General features: G+C 33.0%; 1 protein-coding gene and 1 long non-coding RNA gene across 2 annotated transcripts; one reads left to right on the top strand and one right to left on the bottom strand.

Annotated features, from left to right (window-relative positions):
- The first annotated feature begins 8,638 nt into the window (after window positions 1–8,638).
- Window positions 8,639–11,750, top strand: LOC146904003 (receptor-like protein 6). Its single transcript, XM_085724739.1, has one exon. The coding sequence runs from the start codon at window positions 8,700–8,702 to the stop codon at window positions 11,484–11,486; it is 2,787 nt and encodes a 928-aa protein (XP_085580865.1). The 5' UTR covers window positions 8,639–8,699; the 3' UTR covers window positions 11,487–11,750.
- Window positions 11,751–13,506: 1,756 nt separating this feature from the next.
- Window positions 13,507–14,622, bottom strand: LOC146904002 (uncharacterized). The gene is made up of 3 exons (XR_015018194.1): window positions 14,527–14,622; window positions 14,100–14,131; window positions 13,507–14,020 (listed from the first exon to the last, which is right to left on the bottom strand). It is a non-coding gene; the product is annotated as an uncharacterized LOC146904002 (long non-coding RNA).
- Window positions 14,623–20,524: the final 5,902 nt, after the last annotated feature.

Raw genomic sequence — 20,524 nt, 5'->3', positions numbered from 1 at the left:
CCTGCATTATTTTTCTATTTTTCTGGACAAAATAAATCAACAATAATGATTGTGAATCCAACAAATTCAACAACTCACATTGGAGTGACAGGAACTAGATGTTCCATTAAAGACATCAAGTGTGTTTGTAAAGCCAATAAAAAAAGAATAAAGAAAATGAAAGATTAATTTTGAAATTGATAGTATGGAAAAAGTTATTACAAATGAACTTCATATTGTGATCCTAAGGTAATTAATATAATCACGTTCTTTAAAAAATATAATCAAGTTAATATCCAATTATATCTAACAATTTGATCATTAATACAAAGAGGTTGTTAGGGAAATTAGAGATGAGTTTGAGACTGCTTCTAATCATGGAATGCTGAGAAATCTCCAAAATGTACGTCAGACACATCCGCGACCAGTAAACAACGAAAGGTAGTGGTTATTTTTGGAATTGAAGATGATGAGGCCATTTTGTGTTGTATAACTTCTGTTTTGGTTTCGTTTATGGTAGACCTATCTAGGATTTGATATGTTATGGATCATGGTTTTTTATATTTATATGCATGTAATATCTATGTTCGAATCAGTTTACTTTTAAGCGTATTAACAAATGTGTGTTTGCCAACAAAATTATCCGGAAAAAAAAAAAAACAATCCACCCCGTGCGAAGCACGGGTTGACAACTAGTTCATTTTAAAATACGTAAATATAAACTAATGACATGACATTAAATAAGTGAAACTAGAATACCATATCCAACAAAAGTTTAGGGTACCAGCTAATGAATATTGATTTAGTTGGTAAGAAGTTGACTCATTTTCCATGATGACTCCTCATCCAATGATGTTTCCAGTCTTTAATTGCTCATCGTAAGACTTTCCAGAGGATTTAGAGGGATTTACTCATGGTCTTGGAAATGATTTATAATGTTTTGTATTTAGTTGTTGTGCTTCATTTACTTTCCCAAACTGACAACTCTATATGTGTTTTTAGTCTTTTTTGGTATGGACCATGAGATTGATCCGAGCAAAGACATCTCATAGAAGTTTTGGAATCAAGACGACCAATCACAATGAAAAATGAAGTCCGAACAACTTGGAGAAATTCTCTCTCAAGTCTCAAGTACATGTCAAAGGAAACTGCGTATGAAGAATGAAGAAATCAAGAGAAAATTAAAATAAACAACACTCATGTGTAGCGCGTACTTATACCTCCTCATTCAGGATGTTTCAGCCTCGTGCGCCACAGACATTTCATGTACGCACGGAGCGCAGTTAAAAAAAGCCCAATATTCCCTGACAAAACAGCGCGTGTAGCACCCTGAAAAATGGGATTCTGAATCCTGACAAGTTATAGGCATAGAGGTGAGACTTGAGAAACATGAAGGGGTGTTTTTAAGCCCCTCTTCACTTGTGTATATGTATGTTACATCTTATTTCTCTTTGATTACATCTTCTGTTATAATGAGTAACTAACACTTTTAGATTAGCATAACATGACGGACCTCTGTCGAATCGTTTGAACCATGTAATTTTTTTTAAGTTGTTCTCTTTTAATTAAATTCAAATTATGTTTATTTAATATATCTTGTTCTTAATGCTTTTCAATTTGTGATCAACTTTGAATTAAATCGAGGTTATAACTCACCACTTACCATAAACTTTGTAATTGGACCTCGATATATTATTTGCTAAGATAGTTTACTTTAAAATATAGAGGATTAATTAGTATGATTTTATTTAAAGGGGCCTGCTAATTTACACCTACCCCAAAACACTAAGGTGCAAGTTAGCAAGATACACCCACTTGTTATTTACCAAAAGCCCAATTTAATCAATTGCAAGTCAAATGAAATTAAAGGATAATTTTGCCATTTCAATTTAGTTTTTTTTTTGTAAATAACAAAACCTTGATTTCCTAAGAACACGCCTATCATTTCGGTGAACCCAGGATTGAGAATTGTAACTGCCACTTCCTAAAATCCTTAACTTCTTTTATTTTACGTGAATGTTTTTGTTGTTTTACGGAAAAAAACAAAGCCTTAAATTCTTAAAAAAAAAAAAAAACCTTACGTGATATGTTTTTTACAGGCTAATTTTGTGCCAATGATAATGTATTCAGGAAAAAAAAAACTTTATTGGAACCAAAAACTAGTTTTAAAAAAATAAAGTACAATAAACCTACATGCTTTAAAAACATGAAAAAAATGGAGGCAAATTTTTAAGGAAACAATATATGGAATGATGAAAATGGGTGTAAATTAAGAAGGTTGATGTAAATATTTGATAAAACTTATAAAACTGAGTGTAAATAATCAAGTGGATGTATATTGCTAACTTACACCTTAATAATTTTAGGTGGGTGTAACTTGCTAACTTGCTCCTTAGTATTTTGGGGTGGGTGTAAATTAGCAGCTCCCTTATTTAAATGTCTTTAATGCTTTTAATAATGTTAGTTATGTCAAGAGATTAGGGTTCTAGATTAGGTAAACAAGACCCTTGATTCGTAAGAGGGATGGGGTCTACGTACTTAAACGTCTAGAACATAACATAAATTTCAAATTGTAATTAAACTAGCAACTTGTATTACCAAACACAGAGATAAAGGGGATTCAAGAATCCTAATCGTTCGTCATTATTTTGTTTCAATTTTTTTTTTTTTTTGCTAATACCAAATCTTAGAAATTTCCTTAATTCACTGTTTTTGCTTAATTAAATATTGTTGCGATTGCGAGTAGAAAAACAACAATCCTTCTGGAGCCAAATTTTTATAAATATCATTAGGGTAATGTTAACGGTGCCCCGGAACACTGGTTAAGGAAAATAGTAACATCACATTGGAACTTGTGCAGTCAACTCATTAAAAGTCTAAAAAATATTTATTTTAATTTAAAATTTTCTTTTTTTAGTTTCCTTAACCAGTACCCCGATGCACTGGTTAACATAACACACATCATTATTAGACGACGCAATTTGTACACTTGTCAAAAATATCCATCATGTTTTTTACGCTAATGTCAGGGAGGTTATCGTTGATGTTTTTTAACATGGTAGTTTCGTTCTTAATTGCAATTTTTTTGGGTTTTTTTTTTGTTTTTGTCAAACTTTAAAATACCAAAAATATTTACTCTATTCCTTTTAGATAGTACATTGCTATTGAAGGGTATGGTTTGTGTTATTTGTCCTATGTAAATTCATGGGAAGTTTTAGAATGAATCACTGTAATCCTTGTTCTATGTAAATCCAATGTGGAATGGTTTTTCTAACTTCCTATGGAGAAAAAATCGAGGAACAATGCTCTGTTAAGGCTTTTTTTCAGCATCCACAACAAGAAGAGTATATCTTGGAAGTGATTGTCACTTAACTCATACTCATGAAAGTATAACAAGATAACCTCAAGATAAATAATGATCAAAATATGCAGTTCAAAAAGTTTATGGAGATGTTGTCTAGCATATGCAAGTAAATCTTCCGTTCGTTGATGTGTTAGTTCAGATTCTTATCTAGCTAAAATTCTTGTCTTTGGTAATTTCATGAATGACTTCCTATCAAAGAAAAGAAAACCAAAGGAGTAGAAATTTGTGGATTTATCCTAAAATTGTAGTTCCATCCTTCAAAAGAAGTTTCCACTAAAATGAAAGACACTAGTAGCTTTACTATTCGTTTCTCTATCGGTAAACTATTTATTAGTAAAGGCTCTGTATGGTTTGAGAGCAAGTATCTATCTGATGCCATTGTCCTTTATAAAGAAGATTGAGGGTGCCAATGTCAAAATGTACAAGATGAACCTTATTGACATTCTTCCTGCAAAGAAGAAAAAGAATAACACTTGATTACAGGCTGATTCTTGTAGCACTCCTCTGGCTCCATACTTTTCTGAGTGCATTACATCTGAGGTAAATCATCTTTCCAGAAAATATTTGTTTCTTTTATTTTGTTTAACATCAATCAGTTTGTTGTGTTGATTGTCGCAGAATTGTTGTTTTATTGCAAAGTCAGAAATTTATCTATATCTACCCCACTTTTTATATAATATATATTGTGATAAAAAATGCAATGTAAAATTATCCAAACAATGGTTAAAGCCAGAGAAAGTACCACAGAAGAAATACATGTTTTATGCTTTCAAGAAACAAAATTATGGAAGCTTTTCTCAACTAGAAAGTCTCCAATACCAAACATCGTATGTGACTTGAAAGGTTTCGTTTTGCTCAACTTCTCAAACAACTAACATAGTAACATTGAAGCACTAGATCTTTCTCTCAACAGTCGTTCAGGGTAGAAATGGAAGCACTTTCTATGAGTGAAAGGGTCTTGTGAGTTGAAAGCATACAACTTGTATTTCCTCTGCAATTTCTTCTACTATGAATGTGATTTGTATGTTGTTTAACTGTTGTTAGTGTGAAATATTATGCAAACAAGTAACAAAGGAAAAGGTGCTATTTACATTTTACAGAGTCGGACAATGTGGTCTTCGTCAAGATTAATAGAAAGACTTGTAACAAAGGTTATGAATTAGTTGTAATTTAGACACAGTCAATTAAATGAGTGTCTCCTTTACCGATTATTAAACAGAGGAGAAATCAAACAAGGTAAATCTCTTTAGGTTTGCGACTTAAAACGAGTCGAATTTGGAAGCAATAGTGAAATTTAAATTTAAAATAATTCTCTTTAGGTTCCTCAGGTATCATACTCGTACACTCGTACTTATTAAAGCTTAAGAGGTTTTTTGAATGACAAGTGGCCTGGCTTTTTAAGCTAAATAGGCTTATAAAAACGCCTAGGCCTTCTCTATTGAAGAAAAAAGTCTGGCCTAGCCTGTCGTAGGCTAGGCCGCAGGCCCTTGTAGGCCGGCCTGGCCTATTTCCATCTCTACTAGTGTGTCATATAATATAATCTCTAAGATCAATTATATTGAGTCACAATCATAAAAGCATTATGCACAATTTATAGTGAATAAGCTATAATAACATTCATAATAATTCAGAGTTACAAATTACATGATCACAAGCTCGAACAAAATGATCTATGTTAGACATGATGAAATGAATAAATGACATGGCAAAGAAAATTAACCGAAGAAGACTCATGCACCGTTTGGACGATACTTCCTCTATCTCCTTATCTCCTCTCTATGAAGTAAAACTTTATGCCTCCATGTCTTTTTTCTCGTGATGTGCAAACCCTTCCTTTGTTCCAAAACGTGAATCACCTAAAAGTTCTTTCTCTTCTGCCAAAAATGTTTCCCTTTTATGTGTTGTGCTGCTCTTTATTCTTTCTTACGGGTCAACAAACAGTTTTCTATGCCAAAGTCCAATTCTCCCGTAATAATTCATTGTCCCCTCTTTTGTACCAAAAAAAAAAAAACATTCATTGTCCCCTCTTTGTGGTCCTTTTTTATTATTCACACCAACTCATGATTTAAAGGCAAGTGCCACATCAATAAAATTCATAGAAACACAGTCAAGTTTTCTTTCTTAGATCATGACCACTAAATATAATAATAATACACTACTTGACTCAATAAATTATAAACAACCATTTATTTAAAATGACTCTAAATAAAACTAATAAAAATAGACTAAAAACTTAACTAAAAAGAATCTAAAAATGTGGATATGACAGAGTGTCATCAATCATAATTTAGATTGTGTTTTTTCTATATAAATATAGATGTGGATTAATTGAACAACCATTTGATGACAACTTATAAGACAACTATTTATTTACAAAAAAAAGTAGGCATTGACATGAAAATCAAACCAATAGAGAGACAAAGTAAAAAATAATTTGTGTATGAAAGAAAAAACAGTAAATTACGCTCTCCTCCCCTCAATGATGCTTGAATTACACTCTCCTCCCCTCTTATTAAAAACATATTAGAAAACTTTTCACTCCCCTCCCCTAAGAGAAGCTTGAATTACATTCCCCTCCCCTCTTATGTTAAAATCTACACTTTACTCCCTCAATATTTTTTTTACTTATAATAATCTGGCAAAAAAATAATAATCTAACACACTTCGAGAAAAAATAGTATTGCGGTCTATTTTAATATAATAAAAAATTGAATACATATTTTCCGCTATTTTTTATTCGCAGTGTCATTAACATTTAGTTTTAAACCCTATTATAAAATATGAAACAACCCAATATAAAACCCTATTACATGATCACAAGCTCGAACAAAATGATCTATGTTAGACATGATGAAATGAATAAATGACATGGCAAAGAAAATTAACCGAAGAAGACTCATGCACCGTTTGGACGATACTTCCTCTATCTCCTTATCTCCTCCCTATGAAGTAAAACTTTATGCCTCCATGTCTTTTTTCTCGTGATGTGCAAACCCTTCCTTTGTTCCAAAACGTGAATCACCTAAAAGTTCTTTCTCTTCTGCCAAAAACGTTTCCCTTTTATGTGTTGTGCTGCTCTTCATTCTTTCTTACGGGTCAACAAACAATTTTCTATGCCAAAGTCCAATTCTCCCGTAATAATTCATTGTCCCCTCTTTTGTACCAAAAAAAAAAATTCATTGTCCCCTCTTTGTGGTCCTTTTTTTCTTATTCACACCAACTCATGATTTAAAGGCAAGTGGCACATCAATAAAATTCATAGAAACACAGTCCTCGTGAGCTTAGCTCAGTTGGTTGGACAATGCATAAAAATATGCAAAGTCCGGGGTTCAAACCCCGGCCACTACCAAAAAATTCATAGAAACACAGTTAAGTTTTCTTTCTTAGATCATGACCACTAAATATTAAATATAATAATAATACACTACTTGACTCAATAAATTAAAAACGACCATTTATTTAAAATGACTCTAAATAAAACTAATAAAAATAGACTATAAACTTAATTAAAAAGACTCAAAAATGTGATATGACAGAGTGTCATCAATCATAATTCAGATTGTGTTTATTCTATATAAATATAGATGTGTATTAATTGAACAACCATTTGATGACAACTTATAAGACAACTATTTATTTACAAAAAAAAGTAGGGATTGACATGAAAATCAAACCAATAGAGAGACAAAGTAAAAACATAATTTGTGTATGAAAGAAAAAACAATAAATTACACTCTCCTCCCCTCAATTATGCTTGAATTACACTCCCCTCCCCTCTTATTCAAAACATATTAGAAAACTTTTCACTCCCTCCCCTAAGAGAAGCTTGAATTACATTGCCCTCCCCTCTTATGTTAAAATCTACACTTTACTCCCTCAATATTTTTTTTACTTATAATAATCTAGCAAAAAAATAATTATCTAACACACTTCGAAAAAAATAGTACTGCGGGTCTATTTTAATATAATAAAAAATTGAATACATATTTTCCACTATTTTTAATTCACAATTTCATTAACATATAGTTTTAAACCCTATTATAAAATATGAAACAACCAAAGATAAAAGGGGAGGGGAGTGTAGATTTTACTTTTCAAGGGATTGGAGTGTATATTTTAACATAAAAGGGGAGGGAGTGTAATTCAAGCATCTTTGAGGGGAGGGGAGGGGAGTGTAATTTACTCTATATTTTAACATAAAAGGGGAAGAAAGTGTAATTCAAACATCTTTGAGGAGAGGGGAGTGTAATATACTCAAGAAAAAATTGTCATAAAAGTTATAACAAAATGGGTCGATAAATATCATTTCTCATAAATATAAAGGAAGCATTGAAGTAACAAAAGAAATCTGGATAGTGTGGTGGTACGTACACTGGATAGTTGTTACTTTTCACGTCTCACAACTAAAATATCTTTCATTTTTCCAAAAGAATACCTTAGGACAGGACAGATTTCTTTATATAATTTCAATGGAGTATTCCACACCATGAAAGATAAAACTGAAGTTTTTACAATAAAATTATTTTTTTTTTGTCAAGTAGTCTAGTGGTTATAGCTCACACATTTTAAATGTGGAGAAGTGTGTGGGGTTCGAAACCCAGCCCCTGCATATAATATGCACTATCCCTACCAACTGAGCTAAGCTCACGGGGATTTTACAATAAAATTATATTTATGATAATTAATATTTGTAGTCCTTTTTTTTAAGAATAATATTTTATGATAATTAATATTTGTAGTCCTTTTTTTTAAGAATAATATTTTCAGTCTAAAAATGCATTTTTTTAATTAAAAAAGTACATATAAACTAGCTAATTTTACAATAAAGTAGCTTGTATTATTTTGATTATGCATGCTTAACTTTATTAAGTGATTTTCAATAATTTTGTGCAAGCTCTTAACATCGATAGTTCCAGACTGAAGCTTTATGCATAAAAGCAAATAATAAAATGTTGAGATATGAAAGGATAATACAATTGATTAACTCAAAATAATAAATTGTTCTTTAAAAATGCAAGTAGCAAGAAAATCAGAGCAAATAGCTGAGTCAAACAATAGAAAGCAAAAGCAAAAGCACATAACAAAGAATGGACATAAAGCAAAAGCAAGAAAATAGAAAGAAAATCACAGCAAATGCAAATAGCAAGAAAATAGAAAGCAAAAGCAATGAATTGACATAAAATAAAAATGCCTTTCTAAAATTTAAACAGTATAGGACATAAACCAAAATGCACGGTCAATGATCACTAGAAAACATTTTTATTTGTCACATACTGTTCATTCCTTTAGTATAAGAACCACTTGGTATGTGTCTAGCATTTCATCCAAAACATTCAATTCAAAATATTAAGTTACAATGGTGTTTGTCAGGTCTCTTGTTTTGTTAGTAAAATTTCTTTTCCTTTATTCACTTTTCTCTTTCACATTTAATACATGTTTTTCTCAAATTCAGCCAAAGTGTCATGATGATGAAAGCCATGCCTTGTTGCAATTTAAGGAAGGCTTTGTCATCGATAACTTAGCCTCTGATAATCTTCTTGGTTATCCAAAAACAGCATCATGGAATTCCAGCACAGATTGCTGCACATGGGATGGTATTAAATGTCATGAGCACACAGATCATGTGATTCATGTCGATCTTAGTAGCAGCCAACTCTATGGTAAAATGGATGCAAATAGCAGTCTATTTCGCCTTGTGCACCTTCGAGTTCTTGATCTCTCTGACAACGACTTCAACTACTCTCAAATCCCATCCAAGATAGGCGAGCTTTCACAACTAAAATTTCTGAACCTTTCTTTTAGCTTATTTTCTGGAGAAATTCCACCACAATTTTCACAATTGTCCAAGTTGTTATCTTTTGATCTAGGCCACAGAGCTAGAGTACGTCCTAAAGGTAGTACATCCAATTTGTTGCAACTCAAATTTTCTAGTCTCAAAAGCATAATTCAAAATTCAACAAAACTCGAGATCCTTTTTCTTAGTTATGTGACTATTTCATCTACTTTACCAGACACACTCACAAATCTAACTTCATTGAAAAAACTATCTCTTTACAATTCTGAATTGTATGGTGAATTTCCTGTTGGAGTATTTCATCTTCCAAACTTGGAAATTCTAGATTTGAGATTGAATCCAAATCTCAATGGTAGTTTGCCTCATTTTCAATCTAGTTCACTTAACCGGTTACTACTTGACCAGACAGGATTCTATGGTACACTGCCAGTATCCATTGGAAAACTTAGCTCTTTAATCTCCCTATCAATTCCATATTGCCATTTCTTTGGATATATTCCTTCTTCGCTTGGCAACCTCACACAGCTCACGAGGATAGACCTTTATAATAACAAATTCAGGGGCGACCCTTCTGCTTCCTTGGCCAATCTTACCAAGCTAAGTAACGTGGATATAGGTATCAATGAATTTACTATCGAAACCTTCTCATGGGTAGGTAAGCTTTCATCATTAATTTCCTTGGAGATATCCTCAGTCAAAATTGGCAGTGACATCCCATTATCTTTTGCAAATCTCACTCAGCTAGAATTTTTAAGTGCAGAAAATAGCAATATAAAGGGTGAAATTCCATCTTGGATAATGAACCTAACAAATTTAGTTGTCTTGGACCTACCCTATAATTCTTTGCATGGAAAGCTAGAGCTTGACACGTTTCTGAAGCTCAAAAAGCTAGTTGTTCTTATTTTATCATTCAACAAATTGTCATTGTATAGTGGGAAAAGGTCTTCCCATATGAACAATTCTCGAATTCAATATTTAGGAATGGATTCATGCAATTTAGTTGAGATTCCAACATTTATAAGAGATATGGCTGATCTGGAATTTCTTGGGTTGTCAAACAACAATATAACATTGATACCCAATTGGTTGTGGAAGAAAGAAAGTCTACAAGCCTTATATGTTTCCCAGAATTCATTGACAGGAGAAATATCCCCATCCATATGCAATCTCAAATCACTCACGAATCTTGATTTATCGTTTAACAAATTAAGCGGCAACATTCCTTCATGTCTGTGCAACTTTAGCCAATCTTTAGAAACTCTGACTCTAAAAGGGAACAAATTGTCTGGCCTCATTCCTCAAACATACATGATAGGAAATTCCCTTCAGATGATTGATTTCAACAACAACAATCTGCAGGGTGAGTTGCCAAGGGAATTGGTAAACAGCAGATGTTTAGAATTCCTTGATGTTAGCTACAATAATATCAATGATTCATTTCCATTCTGGCTGGGAGATTTACCTGAGTTGAAGGTATTGTCTTTAAGTAACAATGCATTCCATGGAGACATTAGGAGCTCTGGCAACATGACATGCACATTTTCCAAGCTTCACATCATTGACCTTTCACACAATGAGTTCTCTGGAAGTTTTCCATCAGAAATGATCAAAAGATGGAAAACAATGAAAACTACCAATACAAGTCAATTACAGTACGAGTCTTACTTGTGGACGACCGATACAAGACAATATTCTACAACACAAGATAAGTTTTATTCGTTCACAATGTCAAACAAAGGTTTGGCCATGGTTTATGAGAAGCTTCAAAATTTTTACAGCTTGATAGCCATTGATATTTCAAGCAACAAAATTAGTGGTGAGATACCTCAAGTGATAGGCGAGTTGAAGGGTCTTGTTTTGCTCAACATGTCAAATAATATGCTCATTGGCAGCATTCCATCTTCCTTAGGGAATCTTTCAAACCTTGAAGCACTAGATCTTTCTCTCAACAGTCTTTCAGGGAAAATTCCCCAACAGTTGGCTGAAATCACCTTTTTGGAGTTCTTAAATGTGTCCTTTAACAATCTCACAGGTCCTATACCACAAAATAATCAGTTTTCTACATTCAAAGGTGATTCATTTGAGGGTAACCAAGGTCTGTGTGAGGATCAGTTGTTAAAGAAGTGTATAGATCATGCAGGGCCTTCTACTTCTTACGATGACGACGACGACTCAGGATCATCGTTCTTTGAATTATATTGGACAGTAGTTCTGATTGGATATGGTGGTGGACTTGTTGCTGGAGTTGCATTGGGAAACACTTACTTTCCGCAGGTATTTGAATGGTGTAGAGATTACCTTGGCGTTTCATATATAATATTTCTTAATAAGATTTTTAAGAGACATTAGTGAGTTGTTTTTATGTTATGCCTTAAAAGGGTCTTGTGAGTCCAAAGCAATAATCATATTTGTCCTCTCTATTTATGCTTCTTATTTGTTTTAGTGTCCTTCTGTTCTTGTAATTGCAGTTTGTAAGAGTTTCCTTTGTATGTAAAAAGCAATAAAGCTTGTTTGTTTTAGTTTCCTTCTATTCTTGTAATATCAACACCAAAAAGTAGAATTATGTGTCCTATATGAATTGAATTGTTATTTATAGTCTTCTTTTCTTGCTAATTATTTTTACTCCAACATTGCAGTTATATTAGATTATGCAATATTTAATCAATTTCTTCATTATATGTATAATGGAATACTACCCTGCACCAATATGTCCACGATGGAGCAAAACAAAAAGGAAATAATTTGCATCAACAACTTATATGCCTTTAGTTATCAATTTACAACCTTTCTGTTAATAACATATATAAACCGAAGTTTCCAATAACGAAAAAAAATATTCTGAAATAAATAATCTTGATAGCTTATTCATGAAGGAGAAAATATATTTTTCATTGATGGCTGAAAGCGGCAAACCATAGACATTGCTCAAAATTAGTTCCTTGAAAAAGAATAGGTCTATAATTAAATCCAGAAAACCATAACGAACAAGTCCTTCACGATCAAGTAATTTTAGAAACTAATAGTAAAATAGACTCATAAATATTCCAAAATCATAATCCGTTTGAGCAACCTCCCTATGAATTATTCCAACCATTGTTGTAACCACAGAACATCATTGATCACGTATTCAGTCTTGAATCTTGATTGGGTATGGCAATCAACTTGATGTTGGAGTTGCATTCGGAAGCACTTTCTATCAGCAAGTACTTGGATGGCTTAAAAGGGTCTTGTGAGTTCAAAGGAAAAGAGAAAGAAAAAAAAAACATCTATTTCTTCTTTTGTTTGTCCTAAGGTTTTAACTTTTCACATATTCTCATCTTCTTTTATTGTTGTATTTGCCTCTAGTATGAAGTTTTGTTGTTAGTGTAAAATATTATGCAAACCAATGCAACAAACATATTTACAGAGTCCGATAAGTTGCGGTTTGACTGAAAGGTAAGTAAGGTCTAACAAAGGTTTGTTCTAGAGGTTCGAAATCAGTTCTCCCGATGGACTCAACCTTGTTTGCCGTTGAATTCCTTTTTTACCACTTGAACTCAACTACTTGGTTTCTCTAAATTTGTTCCTCGAACACATGGACAAGTCCTGCACAATCAAGTAATTATAGAAACTAATCAAGTAATTTCTTTTCTTCTTTTGTTGTAATTTCCTCTAGTATGAATGTGCTTTGTATGAAGTTTTGTTGTTGAAAGACTTGTAACGAAGGTTGTGAATTACTTGTAATTCAGATTTGTGGTAAAAATGAGTGTAAGAGACAAAGTTACCTCATTTGCATCAATATGGTCTGCATCTATCAAAATTTGTTCCTCAACCACTTGGTTTCTCTAATAACTGTCATAAACTATCAAATCACTACCATCACATAGTTTTGTCATGTATTACTTCCTATGTTGTCTAGCTGATTCAATGATATATTATCACATTATGTCTAATACTAACTTTTTGGAATTGCAAAATGTTACATTTTGTTGCCTGATCAACAAGCTTCGCTAACCCAATATCTAAATCATCCCACTCTTCCATTGATTTCAGTATCACTTTCTTTTGTTCTGAAGGTCAAAACACGGTATTTGCAATATTATAGTATGAAAAAAAAAATATTAATCTTCCTCTTACATATCTTTGAATACAGTATATCACTTATACTTACCAATACGCCTAATTGCTGCTTGTCATTTTTTTAGCTCATTCTGTGCTGTGTTACTAAGGTCCTCCTACTTTAGTAGTGACAAATTTCTTCAAACACAGATTACTTTAAAATTAAAATTAAATCGTTCATCAACAATCGTGTACGGTGTACCCTTCATTAGGAGAAAATATCTAGATATTTGATTTCTAAGATTTCAACAACTAAAATTGATTGGTAATGAAAGATATAACATTAATTCTTTGTTGTCAATCACGGATTGGGGAAAAAGTGGTTTGTTCAAACTTTCTACGCAACACTAGAGCGCTGTGAAAAGTAGCCGCTATTTGACAAACTGCTTAACAATACCACAAGATGGATTATTAAGAGGAAACTTGACAAATGTTCTTAACAGTAGAACATGACCTTCTTGACATTGTCCTTTAGTGCAGGCAGGGGTCTAACAGCAGCATTAGCTCCAGGTGCACGGGTACTACGTCCAGGAATATCTTGAAAGCATTGGAGATTTCAAAGCTTCTTCTAAGGCAGCCTTGAAGAGGGTTGAACTTATTTACTACAAACCGCATGTGGTTTATGAAGCAACGAGAAAATTGGCTGAGATGACGGTACCCAGCCGCCACTCCCGCTCCGCCACAAGAAACAGCACCACTTGTCATTGAGCCACTGTTTGAAGTCTAAGGTTCCATGTAGAACCTTGCCCTGAATGCAGCCAAATGTGCATAATAGGCTGGGGGCACTGCAATTATAACACAACACAACATAAATAACTATGAATCTTATTAGTTTCTTATATATAAAGAAAATGGAAAACTTACCAATAGAAACAGAACGGCTGCATCTGGCATATCTGCAGTAAATAATCAAAGATGACACCACATTAAAATGATTTCAGAATGAAAATTTGTGAAGTTAGAAGGCATGATAAACAAACGAAACAGTATACAACTGTTGATGTTTTAAAAAGTAAGAAATGTGAAGTTTGAAGTGAAGGTGTGAGAATCAAACAACTCTTGATCAAACAACTGTTGATATATTTTAAAATTGTAAACAACTGTTGCTATGTTTTAAAAAAGCAGAATTGAGAAGTTTGATGTGAAGTGTGATAAACAAACAAAATTGTATACAACTTATGTGTTTAAAAAATTGGAAGTTTAGTTTGGAGGCATTTGATAAACAAACAAAAGCAGTAGAACTGAAAGAAACAAGGGAAATTCCAAATCGGATTACAAGTAAGTTACTTACGTGTAGCAGAGGTTATTAGTTAGACTTTGTAGACCATCTGCACTAAAATTATTTTCATCCCACATCACATGGTAGTGAGCTGGACGGCTTGTGCCCTGCAAATTTCGTTGATGTAGTAAGAACAAAAAACAATATTATATAATTAAGGATATGACAACTTAATTATAGAATAAGAAGGATACGCCAAAGTCCATATAAATTAGTGTGCTGTGAGAAAAAAATGAGATTGAAACATTCAATACTAACGCAAATTAGAAAACAAGTGGCAGAGAGAAAAGGTAAAAGTTGCAGTTTTTATGTCAGGAATTAACTATTTAGACGCTACTGATTTACTGCAAGACTGAAACTCCAATTCCTAAAGGCAAATTCAGTATACTAGCTAAGTGAAGAAAAAAATTCAGTTGAATATGGTAGGGTAGTAAAAGTAAACGTCAAAGAATCATTTACCATAAAGAGAGCCATTATTATCGAGCAATGTAACAATGAGCAGGTCAAGCCCTTTGTATTTAGGCAACTTGCTCTTCGCATTATGATACCGCGTTTTAAGAACTTTCTCTACTTGTTCAGGACGAGCACTAAGGGCAGGACCTAAAGAAAAAAAAAATAAGAAAGAGGAAAAAGTATTGGCAACGACCTAAAGAAAACTTACACTGATGTAGAGGAGGATTGTGATGACATATTGGAAAGTTTCCCCATGCAAAGTGTCACAGACAGTGATAGAAGGGCTGGTAATATTACCATCAATAGGTAAAGTACTAAGCAGTCTTTGTATAATCTTTTTGTTTATCTGGATATCCGCATAACTGGCATCCATGGTTTCCACGTTGTGCAACATTGGAACTGAGCTTACCAGAGATGACCGTAGGAAGTTGTACTCTAACTTCGGTTTGTTGTAAGCTCTAATCCTTCAGTTAAATATTTTTAAAAATAAGAAAAAGAAAATTAATATACTGCTTTGTCATGCTAATTTTACTAATCACCAAATTATTTTTAACAGCTACCCATATGGTCATGAGGAGCTGGCTGTCTGTGAGGACATTGATCAGTTATGATTTGCATCTCAATTGTGTTAAACGTTTCGTTGTTGCATTGTTGATGTAGTGTTTTCACTCTTTCAATTTGTATGCTTCTTGGACCCTTGTAGATTGTGTTTCTTAGGGCAGTAGATTATTTATCGATTTTTTTGTTAGTAGCTAAGTCAGTGTAATGTGCTCAACTATATTATTCCTCTTAGCCCTGGTTTAACTGCCTTTGCATGACCTTAAACCTGTACCGCCAGGAGACTGCTCTACTTGTAGATGATTCTTGTTTTAGGGATCTCTTTGAAACTTTCTTTTCATTTTTGAGTACTTTCATTGTTACTTCAGATGTAATTTTAGTTGCTTTTGGCTACCAATTTCTTTTTATTTTGAAGAAGCTAAATTCGCCCACCTAAATTGGCATCGGAGGAATCAAACCTGAGACCTCAAGGAGGAGCATACTCCCAGATCCCAAGTCAATACCACTAGGCCAACCCAAATGGGTTTGGCTACCAATTTCTTGTTGGTATCGGCCCTGAAATATTTCAGGTTCATCATTGTTGTCTAAGATCTATTGATTTCTTGTTGATTTCTTTTATTATTGCTATTTTAGCTTTAATTCTTTTACATGGTTGCTCGCGTAGGTTTGTGCTGTTATGGAAAAATACCCTCCTTATCAATCTATCTTTGCGAAGTTATCGTATGTGGAGAGCCAGATGCTTGACAAGGCATTCTATGAGGAGGAGGTCAAGAGGCATTGCTTAGCATTTGAGCAACAGGTTTATTTTTTTAATAGTTCAGAATATCATAATATTAAGCTGGAAGGATATTGATTAGCTTAATTATATTTAATATATTATTCTCTACAAACAAAATCTCTCAAACAAAGAAAACATAATATTTCTCTCTAGTTAATTTCTTCCCAATTCTCAAAACCTTCTCTCCAAACAATCAAACAGACCCAGAATCATTGTAAGAAATCCCAGCATTAGGACAATACAATTTTCTTTCATTTTTCCAAGTATCTTTTCCCTAAAATGCGTTTTTGAATAAAAAAAAATTGTACCTATAAAATAGTTCAATAAATTTGTGCAAGCTCTTACATAGTTCTAGATTGAATTTTATGCATCCTCTATACATACATAACGGTTAGGAATGTTAGCGTTGAACAAACAATATCATCTGAGTTGATTTTATGGAATAAACCCAGGTGGAGTAACCCCGGAATTTATTCCACTCTAACCGTTAATAATTCCAACTGGCGGGAACCCAACTGACGGGGATACCGGACTCCTCTGATTATTGTGGGGTCATCCTCACGGATAGTGTCCGTTCCAACTGGCGGGAACCTTTCGTATCCAACTGACGGGATAGCGAAAGCCACGGCTTAAACATGTTTTAATATTATAACTGAACTGATTTTCTGATAACTGAGTTAATCCTCAACTCCACTACTGACGGGGAGTTAGAGAGGAATAACTTAACTTAATTAATTTCTTATAATAACAACATTCTAAGATTGATAATAAAGACGTAGTAATCCCGTCTTAACATAACTTGATTTTCCCGGGTTAGTAACCTACCCGTAACCACCTGTTCATATATAAATATTTATTAATCTGTCTCTCATGTCAATGTATGGCTTTCAAATATAAGCACTAATGTTGGAAAATTACATGGCATTCTATTGCATAATTTAAATAAACAAGTGTTTAATGGTTTGGCCGCATAACAATCAATTCCAAATAATAAGTAACCAGTTGTTATGTAAGCTTGCCGTGTTGTAACATATTTATTTTTAAGAAAACAAGTGTTTTATGCTTTGGCCATATATCAACCGATCTCACATGATAATAAATAGATTGATATGCAGCCATGCCATAATTGAAACAGGTTTAAAAATAACAACATGGGTATCACAATTTGAGTTTTCAGAATTGCTAAGGTATAGTGATAAGGAACCGATTGCACAGCCTTAACATTTCTTTCCAACATCAGTCCTAACATTGAAACATACATTAACAATAAGGGGCAACACTTGTGTGTGTGTGTGTCTATATATATATATATATATATATATATATATATATATATATTCTAAATCAATTGTTATCTCACAGAATTTCACATAAACAACCCCAAGAGGTGGGTTCTAAACTAACGGAACTCACCATAACAATTCTGGATTCTCTCAACAGCTTATGCCCCAATTCAAAGCTACGGCCATTGCTTTCCCTTCAGCCATGCTCTCTTGCTCTTTAAACCTTAGCTTCAATCCTCCGTTTCAGTCCTTATCCTTTCAATATGGCCGACGAACCGAATAATTTAACATAAACATTCCAACTACAGCAGTGCAGATTTTTGATTCAACAACTGAAACTTGCAACTTATTTTTCTCCATCATAACATAATTGAATTAAGCCATTCCAAAGCCTATTTCAAGTTAATTTCTGTCTTCTTTCTAATGGTAAATGTCTCATTCCAAAATGATGTATGAACACAGAGATATGACAGAAACATTACAACAGCAATGGTGCAGATTTTAATTCAGAAACTTAAACTTCTAACTCCGTTTTCTCAGTCTTGGAGTATTGAAATTAAGTTCTTCCAAAGCCAATTTCGTGTTAAATTTTGTCTATTTTCAAATGGTTCAAGTCCCATTCCAAAACGAATCCTGTACAAAAATTTATGACAGTTTTACCAGTAACAGGTCCATACGAATTTTTAACTAACACTACAGATAACTTAGCCATAACCATTCTAGTCATACCAATCAGTTTCGACAACAATACCAGCCCATAACACCACAATAAAAGTTCATTTTAAGGTACTTCAACAACTAATTCAATCAATGATAACCAACATCAGATTCAAACTCAAAAGAGAACTCACCTAGACTTCTGAACTCTTTCAAAGCTTCTTAAATCCAACACCCACGGCTAGCTCTTGCTTCAGCTCTCACATTCTTACCCTTGATTCTAAGCATCAAATCAATCTTAGCACATACATAGCAACTAGTCCCAACATTAACGTCCATGTAGTAGCTTAACCTTAAACAAATTCATGCTTATTCAATCAAACACATAAGTTACTGCCTAAGCCTATTCCATAAAACAACTTAAGTTTAATAATCCAAACATACCTAATTCCAGCTCAAAATATAATTAGAGGGAGAGAGAGCTTCTGCCTCAATTAAAAGGAATGAAAGGAAAGGATTTAGACTTGAAATTATAGGTGAGTTTACATAAGGATTATAAAGGAAGGATTGTGTGTTGTTTTAAAGCTTGGTTAATTAAAATTTTGGTGAGGGTTGGAGAAGAAGATAAGAGGGCCGAAGGAAAAGAGAGAGAAAGGAGAAAGCAAGGCTTCAGTAGTGAAAAGAAATGAGATAAGTGGAGAGAAATAGGAATAGGCATACTCATTGGAAATTTAGCGGGATATTACAGAAGCTATTACCTTGGAACCTAAATCATTTGTCAAAATCCGTAGGAAACTGATTTCGTGCGGAATTTGGACCAAATTCCGCAGGAAAACCGCAAGTTTTAAGTAGTGATATAATGGAGGGTCTATCACATCTTTTTGCATCTTGATAATGGATTGGATTTTCTTACATTTGAGTACAGAAAACGAAAATAAACTACATGCATCATGCGCCCAACAATTCATGAAGTTATCGAAATCAGATCTGCTTTAAATTCTTATGTTGAATTGATCATAAAATGTCTATCTGACCTCTAGTACATGTAATCTTAGACTGAATTATATGGGAACTATTTGGAAAATGGAACCTTTATTATTTCCATGAAGTGTGATTACGCTCCAAGGTTATTGTCTTGTTTAGTATAGAAATTAAAAAGGTTTTGTATCATGTTTTATGCAGGAAAATTAGTTCACAACAAATTATGTACTAATTTTGTGCTTGTCTTGTGAAGGTGGTGAAAAGCTAACATGTAGAATAATGTTGTTGATGTATATATGCATGTATAGCATTCTCAAATTCTGAAATTTTTCAATTTCTATATCGCAATTCAACTAAATTAGACTTAGAAAATTTAGTATATTTGGTTGCAAATCGATGCTCAACTTGCCTACAAATATTAATATGGCAGTTATTGTTGCTTCAATAAGCAAGATGTGCTTTCATATAGGAGATAGTGGATAAATATTGTAGTGGTAAAATATAGGAGATAGTGGATAAATTAGCTATAATGGAATGATAAGCTAGCTCATTGAATTTGAGGTGTTTGTTATAATTAGTTTTTTTGTATTAATCATTTAGTTTTCAAGGAAAATCGTCCAAGTAATCGGGAGTTTGGTCAAGAGGTAAATAAAATATGCCCAATAATTATTCCCATAAGAAATTGCACTCGAATTCTCCGAAACAATTCGTCCTATATGGAACTCAATAACCACTTGATTTCAATAATTTGATTATTATAATTAGTTCTTGAACTCACTCAAATAAAAATGATATAAATTATGTTTAAAAATGTTAAGATAATGACGGTAAAAATGAGAGCAAATTTTGAGACAAAATGTTAAGATAATTTATGACGTATCATATTTGCTCTCAGTTTTTATAAAATTCAGTTAAGATAATGATGGTAAAAATGAGAGCAAATATGATACGTCTTAGATTAGCTAATGCTATTTGAAGTAGCATTTTATAAAAATGTTATAATCTCGTGACGATATGCTATAAGCTTGTAAGAAGAAAAAAAATTCCAACCAACTCTACTTTAGTCATAGTTAATAGTTAGGCCTTGTCAATCCAACTCTAAATAAGCAACAAATAAGCAATAGGGGTATTCTAAATAAACAAATTCCAAAAAGAAAAATATCCAAGGTACTAGGTCAGATTAATAAAGAACGAAAAATATGTTCTATGCAGCAAACCAATTTGGTTGTATAAGTTTTGATAGTTATATCAAAAGTGTCGAGTAGACTTGATTGAATCCTTGAAGACGTCGGCATGAACT

Source organism: Medicago sativa, chromosome 7 (assembly GCF_051527215.1).
Source record: "Medicago sativa cultivar Bolivia chromosome 7, Bolivia_mono, whole genome shotgun sequence".
Classification (NCBI taxonomy): Eukaryota; Viridiplantae; Streptophyta; class Magnoliopsida; order Fabales; family Fabaceae; genus Medicago; species Medicago sativa.
This window is presented reverse-complemented; position numbering and strand designations above follow the sequence as displayed.

Coding starts and splice junctions, on each gene's coding strand:
- LOC146904003 (XM_085724739.1), top strand. CDS start 8,700: ATGGTGTTTGTCAGGTCTCTTGTTTTGTTAGTAAAATTTCTTTTCCTT.